Raw genomic sequence first — 19956 nt, forward strand, 5'->3', positions numbered from 1 at the left:
GGGACAGACTACTCTTTTTAAGGTACTCGCCTGTTCCTTTCTGAAAACAATATACCAACAGTCTATCTGGGAAAACCTGGGCTTGGAGTGACCTCTAGTACTGACACATTGAAAACATGCCAACAGCAGATACCTGGCAATTATGAACCTTGGTACCCTCCAGTACTGAAGTAGTGGATGCGACTATTAACTTAGAGAAAATAAGCAGTTTGCTTAGAATTTCTAGAAGAAAAGGCACAAACAAAACCAGTTAAGGAAGACTGGAATAAAATACCTCATCTTCAATGCCCAATTGATGTTGCATGCCAAAAAGTATCAAAAATTTTCGGAAAACCGTGTCTTCACCTAATAATCAACATGAGGTGCCAGAAACTGACCAAGCAGTAAACACTCTGGGAGGTCTCTCAGAGAATTAAAAACTTAAAAACACTATAAAAAACAGGATAGATTAAACAGAAGAAAGAATTAATGAACTCAACTATAGGCTTTTTGAAAATACACAGTTGGAGGAGTCAAAAGAAAAAAAAATAAAAAGGAATGAAGAAAGCATATGGGAACTTGGGACAGCACTGAAAGAACAAATAAGGAGTTCAAGAAGGACTTGAGAATACAAAAGATTCAGAAAGCTGATTCAAAGAGCCATGGCAGAAAACTTCCCAAGCTGAGAGAAGAATACAAATATCCTGACCTAGGAAGGTCAAATGTGACCAATTAAAATTAACTCAACCTAGTCTACCCCAAGACATGTTATAATCAAACTCTTACAAATAAAAGAGAAGATTCTCAAGGATTCAAAAGAAAAGAAACAAATAGCATGTAAGGGTTTCCCAATTTTCCTGACAGTTCACCTCATCACCTCATCAGAAACTTATAGGCCAGGAAAGAATGACATAAGATTTTCACAGGACAAAAGAAAAAAAAAATCTGTCAGCTGAGAATAACTGTACCAGAAAAGGTATTCTTTAGAAATGAAGAAGGGATAAAAGACATTCCAAGACAAAAGCTAAGAGAATGTACCTTCACTAGACCTGTTCTATAAAAATATGCTAAAGAAAGGTTTTCAAACTAAAAGAAAGAGACATTAAATGCACCTGAAGAAAACACAGGAAGATGTAAAATTCACTGGTCAGAATAATTATATAAACAAATTCAGAATTCTCTAATATTGTAAGAATGGTATGGAAACTATATCTGTAGTATAAACACAAAATTAAAACAATTAAAAATAATAACTACATTAGAAGGTTAAGTGATAGATAATATAGAAAGATATAAAATGGGATTTTAAATATTTGGGCGGAAAATGGAATTTAACTGGAAGAGGACAAATTCCTATTCACATGCACCTTACTAAGAGTGAATCAAGAAAAAATAGAAAATCTGAATAGACTAATGACATTGAATCAATAATAAAAAGATTCCCGTCAGAGGAAAGCCCAGGACCAGATGGCTTCACTGCTGAATTCTACCAAACATTTAAAGAACTAATACAATATCGCTTAGTTTCAAAAACCAAAAACAAAGAAAAGAGAAATGAATTCTTACAAACATATTCTATGAGACCAGCATTACCCTGATACCAAAACCAGGCAAGGACACAACACAAAACAAAAAAGAAAGAAAAACGAAAGTCCAATATCCTTGATTTACATAGATGCAGAAATCCCCAATCCAAACCCAACAGCACATTTTAAAAAGCTATTCATCATGATCAAATGAGAAGTACAGTTCACATCCATTCAGGATAAGAGTGCTGAACAGGGCACACAAGAAATGTACCTCAACATTACAATGGCCACTATTAATAGGCCAACAGCTAACATCATACTGAAAGGGGAAAAGTGGAAAGTTTTATAAAATCTGGAACAAGACAAGAATGACCACTTTCACCGCTTTATTCAACATAGTGCTGAAAGTCATAGCCAGAGTAATTAGCTAACAGAAATAAATAAAGGACATTCAAATTAAAAAGAAGTCAAATTGTTACTGGTTGCAGCTGACAAGATATTTTATATAGAAAAACCCAAAAACTCCACCAAAGATTAAAAAAAAAAAAAAAAACCTATTAGAACTGATAAACGAGTTCAGCAAAGTTGCTAAGTATAAAGGCAACATACAAAATTCAGTAGCATTGCTATATATCAATCACTAATTATAGAAACAGAAACCAAGAAATCAATCTCATCATACTATAAAAAACACTAAGGAATAAATTTAACCAAATAGATGAAAGATATTTACAATGCAAATTATAAACATTAATAAAACATAAAAATGAAAAAAAATTGAAGACAACATGAAAACATGGAAAGAAATCCACTACAGATAACAACAATGTACTGCATACTTCAAAAAGCTAGAAGAATTTGAATGTGTTCACTACTAAGAAATGGTGTAAAGGTTTGGAGTTAAGGATGTAACCTGATCTGAATATTATACAATGTATTCATGTACCAAACATTACACAGTACCCCATTATATATTCAACTTTGATGTTTCCTTTAAAATAAGTTTAAAAAAACTAATAAAATTTGGATAATTATGTTTTCATTAAAGTAGAATTGTATGTATTCAATTTCTGAAAATTATTGGTGTATTTATCAGTCCATTCATTCCTTATTTATTTATTATTTTATTTACTCTTTTTACTCATTTACACAACATATGAAATAGCTATACTATGTGCAAATCCAAGACTTAAGAAATTCCCCATATAACTTGAAAGATGAAAAAAAAAAAAAAAGAGATTGTGTGCCACATTTAATTCTTTGATTTTTGCAGTTACAAATGAGGGAATAAATAGTATTCCCATGTGAATAGCCACTTACAAATCAGAAAAGTCTGAGTTAGAAGTCAGACCTGTCCAACTCCTAAGCTTGTACTCATAATTGCCACATACCACTTCCCCAAAGAGACTCTTCAGAGAAAGTCCCGGGGATGCAGAGAGACATGGGTCCTGGAGGACTTCAGCTGGCATGGCTGCCCCTATGCCATGGAATAGTTCTGCCCTTGCACAGGGGCAGTGCCTTTCAATTCCTGCTGCCCTGAGCCACCCATATGCCCCAGGACACCTGTGAACTTCTCTGACCACAGTGCTAGTGTGAGATGTGGGAAAATACAAAGATCTGAACTTTCTCAATTATGGCTTTTGGTAGCTAAACCAAATTAGATTCTGGGAGGATTCAAACCTACAAAATTATCCCCACATCAAACCCATCTCCAATTGGCCATATGCCGTGATTGAATTCCTTAGGTAAAGCCTGTAACCAATTCTCAGGCTAACCTTGGGGTGAGTCAAGAGAAAACTGGCTCAGCTTTCAGGAAAGAGTGTCCAGCCAGCTGAGGAGTCACGTAACCTTGTACTTTGTTCAGTTCCCGAGTAGACCAGGAACAGGGTGGCCTTGGGGCTCTAAGGTGCTTTCTCAGAGGATTCTCGCCCTAAGTGTTCCTCTGTGGACTTGCACCAAATTGGCATTAACCTGTGGGAAGGTTATTTTTTTCCCCTATCTTTATAACCTACATTCCCTTGGCCACATAAATCTGAGATGGTAGTCAGAATCAGGACCATAGAAGCCTCACTGCTCTGTAGACCCTCGTGAGTCACTGAGATGGTCACAGAAATTCCCATGTGTAACACAGCCTGCAGAGTCCCGGTTATGACATGTTCCTTCCCCACAGGCTGTGTTAGCTGTGTGGGCCACGGGGTCACCACCATGAGGTGATTCCTGTAGCTTCCATGTTAAGGCCGCTATGGCTTTGCCTAACCCTGAGATTGGTTGCTGGGGACCTCAGAACTGTCGATGTGCATGGCCACCTTGTTTCATGTATCATGCTCAGCCCTTCTTCATCTCCACTAGCCATTTCCTTTCTCATCTAGCCAGACTCTTTACGTCACCTATGTATCTGTGCAATATCACCAGCCACAGATATATGTGTCTTACACTTGTGTTCCCACATTCACATCATTTCCAGGTGGCAGGGATATCAGGTAGCCCTCGACCCTGCTGTTATTACACTCTGACCTACAGATCACAGAACATAGAAGAGATCTTCCCCTGCCCCCTCTCTGTCACCAACATCCATTTGCCTCAGTGCTGGCTGTTAGGGCAGTAGTCTTTGTCTTAGCTAAAGTTGTTCCAATGTGTTCTTTACCTACTCATTCTCTCTCCTCTCTCATTTCTCGTATATCTCTCTCTTTTCATCATAGCTTTCTCTTCTGTGGGCCCTGAAAAAGTTCCTAAAAGTAGTGTGAAACAGCCGGATATAGAGGCACACGCCTGTAATCCGAGCGGCTAGGGAGGCTGAGGCAAGAGGATCTCAAGTTCAAAGCCAGCTTTAGCAATGGTGAGGCACTAAGCAATTCAGTGAGAGTCAATAAAAATACAAAATAGGGCTGGGGGTGTGACTCAGTGGCTGAGTACCCATAAATTCAATCCCTGGTCCACCCCCCCAAAAAAGTAGAGTGAAATGAGAAAAAATTATAAATGTCATTCTCTGTTACACTCAAACTTTGCCCCTATTCCCTTATAGCCAGTGCCTGGTTTTTAAAGAAGTGTGTGTGTGTGTGTGTGTGTGTGTGTTTGCCTCAACTCTCTTTCCTTGGTTGAACATTTTCCTGTGAGACTACTCACACCCTCATGCAAATAAGTATGTGTCTCATGCATGTTGAGATGGTCTTTGTGGCATATTCCTCTCTCTTCTGATTCCACACCATGCTCCCATACTCTCACTAGATAAATGGACAGGCAAACTTATTAAGCACAACATTGTAATCACCATACTTTGTACTTCTGGTTGTTTTTATTCACAATACTATTGTTTGAGTTAAGCTTCTTTGTACTGGATGAAAAACAGATGTTCAGCAACAAAGGAGGACAAACAAATCAACGAAATACCCCAGTGATTATATTTTTTATTCCATCATGCCACAGCTGCTTGCTGAGCCCCTAAGCATGACTCTGTGCTAGGTGCAGGCAGGACAATGAGGTGACCCAGGCTTGATCCCCTGCCTCAAAGAATGTTCTTCCTAGTCAAAGTGAAGTTGGGTGGGAGGCAGAGGAAGTTGAGACACTACAGATCCAGAATATAAGGGTTGAATATGGCAGGTAAAACCCAAAGGACTTGGGTGTGCCGATGCAAGGATACTCCCTCCTGGCTTGACAGACCGGGTGGCTTTCTATTTGGATGTTGAGAAATAGGCAGGCTTTGGATTGTGGAAAAACGAGTAAGAATTACTGACACCCCATAGAAAGAACATATGAGCAGAAGTTTTGAGTTGGAAAATATGATTTTCTGGATTTACTGGAAAGTTTCATTCTGAAATGAGACCAGATGTGGCCAGGGAAGGGCTCTAAATTCCTTACTACATAATGTGTACTTTGTATGGCAGATAACTTACATTGTTAAAGGTGTCTGACCATGGACATGACATCATCAGATTTGGTCAACAGAAGTCGTAGAGACTTGAGAAGGAAAGATACGAGAGACCTCAGCCAGGGAGACCAGTTAAGAGGCTCTTTTAAGCAGTCAGATGGTGATCAAGGGCCCGGAGGAGAGGAGATTCTGCATGACCAAGATTCTGCATGATTCTGTTGGACCAAGAAAGAGTCCAACAACTTAGGAACTGAGCGGAGGAGGGACAGTTTGCACTCTTCATTTCATACCTGTTTGTGGTTGCGAAAGTCAGGGCCATCATTTAACCACCTAGCTTCCCTGATGTCACACAGAGCCACCACTCAGGATTTGCATATTAATACGAATGCAGTGCTTAATACACACAGTGAGCCCTTTCTGCGGTATGGCCATCCTTATCCACGACTTCAGGCTCAATGGAGTCTCCATAGTCAACACGTGTACAGCCTTTATCACAGGCAGTGATTCACCAGACTTTTCATGGAGTTGACAGCCAGGAGAGGGAGCCAGGAGGGAGGAGACAGCAAGGGAACAGAGCTGGGAGAGTCTAAATGACTCCTGGAGTGCTTTGCATTCAATGCACACAGGACTCTACAATGTCCTGCATTCCTTTTCTCAGTGGATTAGCTAATTGAATCAGCAGCATCTGGCTAGAGATGAGGATTATGAAGAACCTTGATTTAGAAGTCAATAGACTCAGATCACCAATTTTCTAAGAAAGTGATCTTGAACAAGTAGTTCCCTTTCAACCTCAGTCACCTGAATGGCTGCACAAGCATGACGAGAACACAACCAATCTAAAGGCTTGGTGACATTAGATGAAGTGCTCAGGGAAGGTTACTAGAAAGAAATGGCAATTGAGCTGAAATCTAAAGAGGAGCCCCAGTCCTGGGCAGGAGGGGAGCAGATCCAGAGCCTGCAAGGCAGAGAGCAGGCCAAGCAAGGGAGCAATGGGCCTGGCGTGTCTGGGAAGGTCAGGTGGCTCACTCCTGGGTCCTCTCAGCAACTCCAGCCGAGCTTTGTTCTGTTGTTGTTATTTTTATGTTTGTTCAATTTTGGAAAAAACAAAACAAAACATTTTATTGGTCAACTTTAGAAGGTCTTTTTAACAAATCTAATGGAAACCAAAGGGCAGACAGAATGCTATGTGGCAGCAGCTTTTAAATTAATTATGTATACAGAAATGAACATAGTTCAAAGCCAAAAGACGAATCTATACCATCCTGTGCAAAGCAGGGGCTGAATGCTTTTCCAGCCAGGCTTTAGGCTTCTGCTTCAGGAGGCTGCAATCAGAAAGGGAGCTTTATCTGATCACATGGAGCAGGCTCACAGGGCACTGGTTTTATGATGTTACACTCTCAGTCGTGGGAGGTGACCTTTCCTGAGATTGACGGTCAGGTTCAGGAGAACTTCTATGAGAAACTAAAATCTCTTTCTGAAGGAAATTATACTCATGGTGGCAATTGCATTGGATAGTCGCTTTGTTGCCAGCGTGTTTTTCAATGCTACAAACTTTTCATTTCGAAGAAAACAACATTAAAGGATAACACAGCAGGGAATTTGCTGATAGAGGACCCGCGTCTGCATTCAGCTCCTCTGCAACTAGCTGCATGTCCTTGGCCATTACTGAGCCTCTTGGAGAATCTGGAATCTCATTAGATGTAGGGGGAGAGCAGATCTTGCCTGGCTTTCCTTCCAAGATTGCTATGAGGCCTAAATGAGAGAAAAAGTATGGAAACATTCTGCAAACTGTAAAGCCCTGTGAATAATGCAGGAATAACAGCTTGTGTGGAGTGAGGAAGTGCCTGGAACTTTGTGAAGATGTGACTTTGAGTCACATTGCTGGAAGAGAACATCCCGATTTTGTTAGCCAGAATGAAAGACTTCCCTGGAGAGAGAGAGAGAGAGAGAGAGAGAGAGAGAGAGAGAGAGAGTCAGAGAGAGAGAGAGAGAGAGAGAGAGAGAGACAGAGAAAGGCAGAAACAGAGACAGAGACAGAAAGAGAGAGTTGTTTTAGGACAATAGGATTGTAGATTTACTTGTCTCTTTTGTACAGAATAATTTATTATCGCATAAACTAAATACAAGTTTCTGAATAAATAATCACTTTCCCATCACCGCATCGGCTACTGTACATGCACATTTCTGTGAGCACATGAGAACACTGAGGACAAGACATATCTCCACTCTCGGACTTTCACATGTGGAGTGGGGAGGGCACAAGTCAGGGTGCTTCTCGTCAGACAAGCGTTGGATACCTTGGAATGAACACATGGGAGACCCCTCTGATTATCTGAATCATTGATGATGTCCTTTTCTTCTCCGAATCTTGCTCAGGAAAGTGTATTGGGGAAGGTAACTCTATACTCACATTTGGGGCCCTCTCCCAGGATCTTTGACTCAAAGTTTTCCCATACCTCTTTTCAAGAAAATACACACAGCGAAAATATTCCTGGAGCTGTTGATCAGGCAGTTAGGAGCCCTCACTCTGCCTCTTTTCTAGGCTCTTATCCCCATCAGAAGTCCCCATCCAAGGCACATAACTGTCCAATTGGTATGTCCACACCAGCCCATCTGCCAAGTGTATCCATGTGATATTCTGTGTGGACAGTTGTAGCAAATGATTCACATCATGGTGTAAGACTCAGACACTGGGTGTCCCAAGTGTGGAAGGGGTTTTGCAGGTAATTGAGTTCCATCTGATACTTGACTCCCCTCTCTAATTGGTCTTGGACTAGCCACTAACACCTGCAATATTATGGGGTACACAGCCTGTGCTCCCCAGTTTTCACTTCCCTCAGAGCTGGCTGCTGGGGCTGGGGTCTTCACATTAGCTGTGGGCCCTTCCACCTGCTCTTTGCCCCTCATCCCTGTTCTACCCGCTCAAGCACCTTCTTTTCCGTGACCAACTATCAAGTATCTGAGTGCTGCTCTCGCAGTTCCCCAGCTCCTTCCCCGCTTACCCAGTATCACTTACTGCTTCTAAGATGCAGTTAGTCCCAAGAAGGCAGTCTTTAAGAAGAATCCCTCTGGCAAAGATTTAGGGTTGGTGGCTAGTGGGGGACAAGAGTCCTCCACCCCTGCTTCCTGCCAGCCATTGACAGTTGCTGAGATTAGAATACATGAGGACCAAGGCAAGAGCAACTCACAGCCTCAGAAAGACAAACAGATACTCATTTTTTTTTTTTTTTTTTGGTTTTGTTTTGTTTTTAGCACACCTTTGGCTCAGGCCTGGCAGGATGCCTGCATTCATTTGAACAGAGGCCCTGTTATTAGCAAAGGGTAACCTCCTTCCACCTGGCAAATAAGAAATCCATTCTTTGCTTAACTGTGATATCACTCTGAACACATGCCCTACTAGAACTTTCTAATTAGGAACTATTTGGGAGCAATATAAAGCTTGCTCAGAAGATCTGTGTTTGAGGTCTGGGTCTGCTCTTACCAACCTAAATCTCCATTTTCTCATCTGGGAAAGATAAACCCTTCCTTGTGTAGTCACTGGAGAATTGTGCAATTCCAATGAGTTAGTAGAGGGAAAGCACTTGGTGAGGGGATTTTTAAAGTAATAACTGTGCACACTGTTCTTAGTCATGACGAGGTTGTGAGCTACCTCTATGCCCCTGCTATAACTGTCTACTTTTGGAAAATGAAAAAAAAAATCTGTTTTAGAAAAAAGAGTTTTGAGCCACCATATTAGTGGTGAGGCTGTCTTTGCAGATGGAAACATTTCTTTCTGTACCAAAGGAGACAATGATTATGCAGCCTTGGGACATGGACTTCCTCATACCCTACTTTAAAATCAGCAGCAGAAGCACAGGTACCCTCATGGCTATGAGACACTGATTTTCCCAGAAGCAGCTGTAGTCACAGTCCCAGAGCTACCAACTATCCTCAAGAGCTCAGCTGGGGAAAGGGACACTTGCAGGTGCTGTTCATAGATAGCAAAGCCTACTAGGACCAGAACACTCACGTCCTGCTCAAAGCACTCATTTAGGGTTTCATGTTCATGATGAAATTTTACTTTTGCTTTGAAATATTGTATGTGAATGTTCTCCTAGAATTCAATATCATCTAGTGACTTAACAGAAAACTGGGTGTTTTCTATGCTGAATTAATACAATATGAACAAGTTGTAATAGTGATAAAATAAGAGAAGTTTTTTTTTTGTTTTCCAGAAACTGAAGGCTTAAACTTAGAAAATGCAAAGGTTATGAGGTGACTTCTACATGATATATATTTTGCAAAATGCACGAGACTAAAATTTCTCAAGAATAAGAAGCAGAGAAGTGGAAACTCTTGGAGTTGAGCACATGAGATTAGGAGTTCCTAAAACAGAGACGTTCCCAGGGTTGGGAGAAGAAGAGTTCAGTGTATAATACTCATGCTCTTTGAGATGATACTTTCCTTGCTTCCCCTAGAATGTGAGTCAGAGAGCTACATCATTTGTGGGGCCCAGTGCAAAAATGAAAATGAGGCAACTTTGTTTAAAAAGTTATACCATAGAAGCAGCAGAGCATTAAACCAAGCACCAGGCCCTTGGAAGCGGGGGAACCTGTGTGGCCACAGGCCACATGTCTATGAAGACTCCCTAAGGGCTGGAGGTGTAGCTCCATGGTAGAGTGCTTGTTTAGAGTGCATGAAGCCCTGGGTGCAATCCCCAGTAAAACACACACACACACACACACACACACACACACACACACACACACTCATAGAACTATGAAGAGTTCCCAGACACAAGAGACCACACTTTCCAGCTCTGTGGCCAAATCCCTGGCTAATGAAACGAGAGCAGAATAGACTTTGAGATGAGACTGTGAAGCACCCCATGTGGTCTCCAGTATCTTCCTTCCCTGCCACTAGAAGCATGGAGCCCAGGGGGATCCATTGGTTAATCAGTCAGCACTGTCAGAATAGCTGCCCTAGAGTCACCTGGAGTAAGAAAGAAGCTCCAGCATATGAAGGCACTGAGATGTGGGGGTTGTTATTGGAGCTTCGGCTGAACTTATCCTGAACAATATGTAGGGGAAACCCAGAAGCAGAGGGAAATTACTGCACAGGAAAGGAAATCAGATAGTCAAGACTGCCATGATGATTCCCATGGATTAGTTTTTTCATCAATGAAGTAAAAGTTCAGAACTGACCTGTAGCTTGTTATGACTATATAACTATACATAGTATGACTTCCCTTCAACTCATTTTTTTAAAAAAAGGGAAAAAAAAAAAGGAAGACTTATCCTAAGAAGAAAGATTCTGTATTTTCCTCAGTTTGCCAGTCTCTTGACCAACTTCAATCCTTGGCCCATCCATGGCCCACTGGATGCCTCCAATACTTTCAAAAGCCAAGAGGAACATACTCTTCTAGGGGGTGGTTGTGTTCTTCTCCGTAGAAAGTACTTTCTCAGACAGACTTTAATTTGTCACCATAATTTGATATTGATTTTGGTATCCCCAAAACTCCAGTTGATATTATAAGAGTCCCTCTGCTTTAACATCACTGAGACAGGTCACTTTGTCATTGTTTCTCTGTGATATCACTTGGCTATCACATTCCCTTCAGAGCTGTTCCTCATTGCTTTCAAACACAGGATTGCTGTAGGATACCCCCCTGCCACGCCCAGGCATATCAGAGTAGGAGATTTGGTTTAGCGGGGGCCAGCTGGAATCATTCGCCAAGTTCCTCTGCCATATCCGATACTGGCTTTTTGATTGATAGCCAACACATTTTTTGATTGCCATCCACAGAGCTCGGTTTTCAATAATGGCCTCCTGCAAAATAAAAGTTTCTGTTTACAATCCGAGGTCAGGGCCTCTGAGGCTAAAGCACTTCACAGACCATAATAAGGCACTGTTGTTATGGCTGCTTAGATTCAGCTTAACAAAGAACTTGAGCCCTAACAAATGTAAGAAGGTTTCATGAGATAAGTCTTGGCTTCTCAAACTTTACTACTTAAGTAATTTTTCTGAAAGAACATACAGTTTCTAAGACCTGGAAACCAAGCCCAAAGTGGCCTGCCTCAAAGATAAAATCTATTTTGAATCTCACATCTAAATTAAATTTCAAATCATTCAATGTGGTGTCTGTATTTCTCTGGTACACCCTGGCATATCATGCCTCGTCATGAATAGAGGTTGATGAAATTGGAATACAAGTCTTGGAGTTGGACAGATCTGGATTCAGGTCCCAGCTCTAACAATTTCTGTGGGCAAACTAATTACCCTATCCAAGTCTCAGTGGTTAGAAATAATAATCCCCTCCTTATGTGGATTTTAGGATACATAATTCTCCTTACAATGCAGGGCTGAGCATGGCATAGCTCCCGCCCTGTCCCCACCCTTCTTAACTACTCCTTTAACAAATGGCTGTGCACTGTGGCCCTGTCTACACATGACTCTCTAGAAGCTTGTGGTCTGATGATATCTTATTTCATGAGAGACTGAGCCTTGAACAGAGACCACAGTATAACTTATAATGTTGAGTGCATAATAGGTTAGTGTATTAATTTTCCACTTTATCATATTTGGTCACAAAAGTTGAGCATCGTAGATGTTACCATGAAAGAAGTGAGAAAATATGAGAACCCAAGTTGTCCCATAAAATTAGACATGATTTTTATGTCCACCATGTATCTTTGCTAAGTTGAAAGAGTTAACTGTATGGGATTCTACAAGGAACTTTGCCAAAGACAGTGACTTTCCTAAAATTCACCCATCTTTGCTGTTTAAGTCTTATTACCCAATGAAGAATAGATGGGCACTCATCTCTTTCCTCTAAAAGAGATCATCTTCTGGAGGCTATGGAAGACCCACGTAGCCTTCATCTGCTTCGTGCAAACCTCAGGGCTCAGCCAGCAAGACTTGTTATTCTACTGTCCACAGCAGGGTTTTGTCCTCATTTAACAAGAGAACTATAGTTCTCCGTAGAGCTGGGATAAGGCAGGAACATGAGCATCAACTCACAGCTTTTAAGTCTAATTTAACTCCAAGAAAACTTAGCAGGATTTCAAATTAAACCACACACACACACACACACACACACACACACACACACACACAGGAGAAAGACAGAGAGAGAGAGAGATGGAGAAACTTTAGTGCTCTCCATCTCCCCTGGAGCTTTCCTCAGTTCTAAAAGTGTGATGACCTCTGTCACCTTGCTGCTCTGGAAAGGGACACTGAAGCACTGTGAGCTTATCTGGCCTGTCACTCTACATTATAAATTAAATGCACAGCTAAAAAAAAAAAAAAAAAAAAAAGGAAAGTCTGAATAAGACACTGTTTCTTAAAAAAAAAAAAAAAAAAAAAAAAAAAACAAAGCCACCCTCAGCAAAAGCAAGGCACTAAGCAACTCAGTGAGACCCTGTCTCTAAATAAAATACAAAATAGGGCTGGGGATGAGGCTCAGTGGTTGAGTGCCCCTGAGTTCAATCCCTGGTACCCACCCCCCCGCAAAAAGTAATAATAATAATATAAATAAATAAATAAATAAATAAATAAACTTCACCACATGAGCTTTTCAGACTGGCTACAATGTAATCCATGTGCTATATATTTACACACAAATACACACACCTAATTTAAAAAGTGGAGGTGACTAATGCTGTCCATATTAGCTCTTACATCTTCTCAGCAGGAGGAAAGGGAAATAGTAAGGTCCTGTTGAAACCTGTTTGTTTTCTGCACTGCTCTAAGATTAGGGTTACAACAAGGGTTAGGATTGGGGTTGGAGTTAGATCTCAGCAAACCAAGCAATACTGAGGATGTGTAAAAGGAGGCCAGCCATCTTTCATGTCTGCCCCTTAAAAAACCTCTCTGGAACATCAGTGCTACAGACTGACCAGGCAGTATATGGTTGGCACAGCTCATCCCAGGAATCCCTAGCATCTCTGACACACATACCCAGAGCCATTTACCTACATAAGGCAGGAAAACTTAGTATCCATAATTCTCAGTTGCAACTGCCTTCACCAAAGTCCCGAGAGGTTTTGGTTATCCCTGAATACCTGCTGACCTCAAGGAAATCAGGCAACTCTGAGCATCTGGAGATGAAGTGGAGGCACCTGGATTGGGATCTACTACCCTTCAATGTTGCTTTTTATTTAGCAGCTACTGGGAACTAAATATTCATGTACACATCTGTATTTCTCACTCAACATGAGAAAAAAGAAGAAACTTTACCTTTCATGAGCATCAAATTTTTACCCTTTCTATTTGCTAGGGGTATGGGGAGCTTCTTACATTTAATAATTGAATAAGCTTTAATTTAGCCCCTACTGGAATAAAGCAGAGTTTTGGATGCAGTAGCTACTAACAGGAGTCCTTGCCAACATAGTCTAAGGGCAGGTGAGAGAAGAAATGAACGTGCAGACAATTATAGCACTAGTCCTTTTTTTCCTGGCAGATGGTGTGGCATAGTGCCGGAGGACATTGGCACACGGTCAGCAAATACTCGTGAGAAGAATTGAAAGATGAAAGGAATGATTAAAGGATTGGTAGATACGAAGTAAGAAATGGTAAGTGCATAAGAGATAAGGTAAATATTATGGCTTATATTTTCAAATCCCTACTATGTGCTTTTCACCATTCACATTTCAGGCTTCAGTACCTATGAGGTAAGGTGTTATTATTGGCTCCATTTTATAGAGGAGGAAACAGATGCAAAGAAGTGGAGTAAATTGCCCCAAGTCAGACAGCAAGAAAGTCTGGGAGGCAGAATTCATACCCAGATAGACTACCCTGAGCAGCTGTTCACTACAGGTATGCTGACAGGAGAAGGGTTTCCAAGCAGATTAGGGGAGATGTTGACACTTGATCATCCTATGGCCCACTCCCTCCCAGCTCTTCCCTGCCCACCTGAAAAAACAAACAAAAACTGTCCAAAAATCACTCTGGCTGGGCACAGTGGTGCACACCTGTAATCCCAGCGGCCCAGGAAGGAGGGTGGTGAGTTCAAAGCCAGCTTCAGCAAAAGTGAGGTGAGCAACTCGATGAGACCCTGTCTCTAAATAAAATACAAAATATGGATGGGGATGTGGCTCAGGTTCAGTGGCAGAGTGCCCTGAGTTCAATCCCCAGTAAGAAGAAGAAGGAGGAGGAGGAGGAGGAGGAGGAGGAGGAGGAGGAGGAGGAGGAGAAGGAGGAAGAGGAGAAAGAAAGAAAGAAAGAAAGGAAGGAAGGAAGGAAGGAAGGAAGGAAGGAAGGAAGGAAGAAAGAAAGAAAGAAAGAAAGAAAGAAAGAAAGGGAAAATAAAAGGTCTGAGGCAATATGTCTAATTTTTTTGGCGCAGAGTACCTTTCCCAGAATCCTTTTCTAGTCAGGACAATGATGCACTTCTAACCAATGATGCCCACATGAAGTCTGCTGATGGGCTGCAGAAAACTTTTATTGACTGATTTAAAAAATTCGGATTTGAGTGATAAAAAGCTTGCTGGTGCCTCTCCTTCCACGATGAAAACAGACACATCATACAACTCTGTGGGAGCTCTATGGGCAGTGACATCCAAGGTTGTAGGAGAGAAAGATCAAAGAATGCAGATCCCTAACCATACCAAGTCCTGGAGCCACCTACCTCCACCCTTCTTGTTAAGTCAATAAATATCTTTATTGTTCAAGCTACCATTATTTGAATTTTATTGTTTTTCTAACAGATTCAGAGATCAGGAAAGATTCATGAGGAGGGTGGTACTTCAATTGTGTCATAGAGGATGAAATAGAGCTTTAGTGTGCAAACTTGGGGAAACATATGCCAGACGGAGGAAACCCTGTGAGCATGGATAAGGACAAGATATACACACAAGATTTTCCTTTAAAGAGCAAGGACCATCCTTCTATAACTCAGTTTGAGGATACCCATGGGGTTTGTTCTCTCGTCTTAATTTGGTTGCTTTGGAGACCACAGGATATAGCATAATGCTTCTTAAACTGTGGTCAGGCCACATCAGAAGCACCTGGCAGCCTGTCAGAAATACAAACACTAATGTTTACGCCTACTCTAGACCTACTGAATCAGACAGCCTGGGGGTTTGCCAAGCCTTCCAGGTGTTCTGGGTGCACACTCAAGTTTGAGAAACTCTGTTTTAGCATATAGGGAGAAGCTCTGATGCTCTGATTCAATGCCCTATTCTGCCACCAGCCACTCTGCAGACTTTGCATGCTAAGGAAGGTTTATTGAGCTCCTACCTTTACAACACCCCAGGGAAGTCAGGCTGAAAGGTGTTCATAATGATGAATACCTGATTTGTTGGGACAATCTAGTTTTATAATTTGGAGAATGAATAGAGACAGGTGGAATCCTTTATCTCACTTCTTCGTGGACACATTTTAGGAGGCACCCCCTGTCCAACAGCAAGCTTTAAAGAAGGGAGTTCTATCTAACAGCCCTAAAGGAAGAGATACTGAACTATGTAGAAATAAAAAGGGGATCCTCAGTTCATTTCAGTGAGGACAAGGGGCAAATGGAAGCTGCAGAATAAAAGCTGGAAAAGATGACTCTGCATCTCATTTCCTATCTGTAAAGTAAAACTGATACAAGCCATTAAGTGAAAGAAGCCAGATACAAAAAGCAGCATACTGGATGATTTCGTTTATGTGAAATGTCCAGAACAGACAAACCCATAGAGACAAAACGGAGATTAGTGGTTGACAGGGGGGACAAAAGAGGTGAGTGGGGAAATGAAGAGTGCACACGAGTCTGCGCACACATGCACACACACACACACACACACACACACACACACACACACACAGTGATTATCAGGCCATGAGGGCACTTACCTCCACAATAAGGGACACAAAAAAATTGGAGATGAGCATGATGAGGATGTAGACCCTCCACAGGACAGGTGTGCAGAGCAGCTGGCAGGGAGTGATGAAGCACAGTTAGTCTAAGAACAAATACATTTTCACCTGAAAAGTCTTCACATTCACCATGTATGTTTTCACAGGTTACAAACCACATAAGTAATATGTGTATACCAACTTATGTGTGTATGTAGGTATGAGTATTACATACACACATATAAAGAATTTATGTGCATATATACATAGAAAAAGTGTGGAAGGCTTGTATTCAATGATTCCAACAATTTAATGATGATGATGATTGTTTTATTCTTCTTTCTTTTCTCTGTAATGTATAAATTACCTAAAATAACTTTGCTCAGTTGGCAATAAAAATAGATAATAATCAAAACTTTTTTTTTCTGCCTGCTTTGTTTTGTTTTTAAGAGGGAACACAGGAACAGGGCTGTACTCCCAAGCGGCAGGTACTTATGTCACACCTCCACCTTGGACAGCATTATCCTCTTCCCTCTGGTGCCATCTCTCCTTAGTCGAATCCTGCTTTTGAGCACTGGGCTGGGGCTTCAGCCTAAAGACCTGTGCCTGCAGCTGCATGGGCTGTGTCCTCAAAGGGAACTTGACAAAGGAGCAATTGGAGCTGAAGTCAAGATTATCACTACCTGTCTCTTTACACACTTTTTCAGTGTCTTCCCTAACTCCTTCCCACACTGTGCCTGACATATATGGATGTGTGCTGAATGAATGAATTAACTGATAAATGGATGGATGAGTGGGTGGAAGGATGAAGAATGAATGAAAAAAGCCAAGTGCTCTCTGGTATACCCAGCAGTCCTGAACCTTGCCTCAGACACTGGTGGGGGTAAAAGCTGATGCAGCTCTATAGAGAACAGAGCTCTCAGAATTAAAAATTAAAATCCATTTCTAGGAATTTATCCCAGAGATATCCTTGTACAATGGGTGAAATTATATATGTGCAATGTTATGTTATTGTATCTTTGTTTGCAATAGTGAAAAATTGGAAATCATCTAAATGTCGATTAATGGGGGACTACATATAAATTATGGTATATGTCTAACATGTGCCATATAATAAAATACAATATATATATATATATATATATATATATATATATATATGTGTGTGTGTGTGTGTGTGTGTGTGTGTGTGTGTGTGTGTATGTCTATAAAATAATATTATGTTGTCAGAAAATGTAATGAGGATTCATGTCCTGGTATGAAACAATTACCAAAATACACAGTGGCATGAAAGAAGTGAGGTGTAAGTCATAGCAGCTATGAAGATGTTCTATTCAGATCTCCTGCAGTTAGAAAAATAAATAATGGATGCCCCAACTAGTATGCTCAGAATGCAACACCACATCCACCTGAAAACCATATTTCTCATGGGCTGCTCATGGCCCATAAAAGTGGATGACATAGATCCTCATGAGACTTGATCCTGTGAGATTCCAGATACTCCTGACAGGCTATTTTGGCTCCACTTCCTTGGAACTGCACTGCAGGCTCAGTCTGCTCAGGCAGCCTCCATCCTTCCATCTCTCCTTCACAAGGTCAGGCCCACAGAGCAGGATGATGCCTCTCCCCACCTCCCCTGGCTTCCTACTCTTTCCCCCACAGGCAGCTCCTCCAATAAATAAATCTCTTACAATAATCACTCCCCCCACCTTGATATCTACATCTCAGAATAATGAATAAATATAATAGTTTGCTATTATTTATGTAAAAACGTAGATGATATGCACATAAGAAATATATACATATACTTCTGTACATATGTATAAAATAAGTGTGAAGTTATATAACATAAATTGGTCATTGGTTGCCACCAGAGGGGAGGTAGGATGGGAGAGAGATTTCACTATATTGTAATTTTTTAATTTTAAACCATGTGAATGTACTCCCTATTTAAAAAAATTATTTTTTTAAAAAAAGAGCAGTATCTAGGTTTCAAAACAGTATGATTCCATTTAAGATAAAATAAATTTCATAAATTAGTCAACGCACATTTATAATACATGAATTTTGAATGATAGAAGGATATAGTGAATAATATAATTCTCCTTGCCTGCATATTCTAAATCTTCTTTAATGGACTCATATGTTTAAGCAATAAAAAGAAACATAATTATTTTCAAAGTGAACAATAATTCTTGGAGGGATCCTCTGGTCAGGCTGGCGATGACTCCACATAGGTTCCCTCCAACCAAATAGGTTCCTGGCTTTGTTACAGCAGGTGTCCAGTCTTTCTGGGTGTCTTCCTATACTTAAGAGTGTGCTTAAACCAACATGGCTAAGCCGTAACTTCTGCAGGATTCGGAAGGTTAGCTTATGGATAAAGTCTATGTATTTCTACAAGCTGTTATTCTAGTTAATGAAGACATTTAACAATGGTAACACTGCTAACCAAAATAACACAATTATAAAGATGAAGAAACTAAGATAAATATTTTGTTAGTATGTCAAAGTTACCATGAGCTCATGAAGGTGTGCTGGTTTTGCATGCACTGTATGTCCAAAGTGCTTGTCTGAATTTAGCAACCTAATATATGCTGATCAGTTAGTCATTCCTTCGTCATTTTGTGCTTTTCGCTGAATAAGGCACTGGTAATACAATAACTAAAAGGATATGATATTGGCCCTGTTAAAACTAGTCTTCGACACAGAGAGGCAAGCAAAGCACTAGGTTAAAATATACACCACACTATGTTTAAAAACTCAGTTCCTTTATCCAGCACTTCTGAGTGTATTTACTGATGTAAAGAACATTTAGCAATGATTACATCTGAATTCAAAAGTGGAATAGACTGGAGGAATCAAAATACTTGCTCTTCCCTTGTTTGAGTAGGTAAAAGTGTGGTATCTCTTAGGGTTTCAAAGGTTTCCCAATATTATAAAATGCAAGAGAGTACATGAGATAGAATTGGGCTCTTTGAGTAAATTTTCATACATTAAGTGTGAACATGCAGAAAAATGTGTTTTTAAAGAGGGGGAAATGTAAATACAGATTTGAGAATCAACCTAAAAAATGTTGCAGGCAAACTGTTTTAAACAGCTTTAAAACAGAAGCACTTAGAAGAAAATTCTCTTACATATTTGAGAGAAAATGTATAAATAGATTTATTCCACTCTTACAAGGGATCTTTTAAAAGAAAAATTATCAATACTTTTCAAAGGCTGCCTTTATTCTCAGGAAATCCAGACTAGATAGAATTATTTTTCCTGATCAGCTTAAATTTAAAAGTAGGTTTAAATTCAGCATTTTAAAACTCTGCCATTCCAAAATTTATAATTGGTGTTAAGAATCCATGTCAATTATGTGCAACCGCAAGAATAAGATCCTAATAAAATAAGTTACACTCCATGTATGTATAATACACTCTATTATCATGTATGTCTAAGAAAGACAAATAAAACAAAACTCCATGTCAATTGCAATTGCGACCTGATTTTTAAAGTCAGGGTGTAACAAAACTGTAAAACATCATCATATCCCCAGAGATAAGACTTACATCCAAACTTCTATACAATTCTGGAATATCAGCAAATAGAATGAATATACACACGCACAGCTGTATAATCAGCACAAGGACAAATATATCTGAGGAAATAAGAACACAAGCTATCATTTTGAGAAATCAGAGTATGAAGTGTCACATTTATTGACAGACATACTCTAGATTAGCATTAAATTTACTTGATTTCTACATCAAACACCGCATAATA

The 19956-nt window shown here is 40.3% G+C and overlaps 1 protein-coding gene across 1 annotated transcript in view; it reads right to left on the minus strand.

Moving 5' to 3' along the window:
• Positions 1-10968: 10968 nt before the first annotated feature.
• Atp13a4 (ATPase 13A4) overlaps positions 10969-19956 on the minus strand; it is a 124541-nt gene continuing 115553 nt past the window's right edge. The window contains exons 33-35 of the mRNA XM_077110334.1: positions 19743-19831; positions 16186-16266; positions 10969-11181 (exon numbers count right to left, since the gene is read on the minus strand). Coding sequence (XP_076966449.1) covers positions 10969-11181; positions 16186-16266; positions 19743-19831 — 383 coding nt within the window. The remainder of the gene's footprint in view (positions 11182-16185; positions 16267-19742; positions 19832-19956) is intronic.

Source organism: Callospermophilus lateralis, chromosome 10 (genome assembly GCF_048772815.1).
Source record: "Callospermophilus lateralis isolate mCalLat2 chromosome 10, mCalLat2.hap1, whole genome shotgun sequence".
NCBI classification, from domain to species: domain Eukaryota; kingdom Metazoa; phylum Chordata; class Mammalia; order Rodentia; family Sciuridae; genus Callospermophilus; species Callospermophilus lateralis.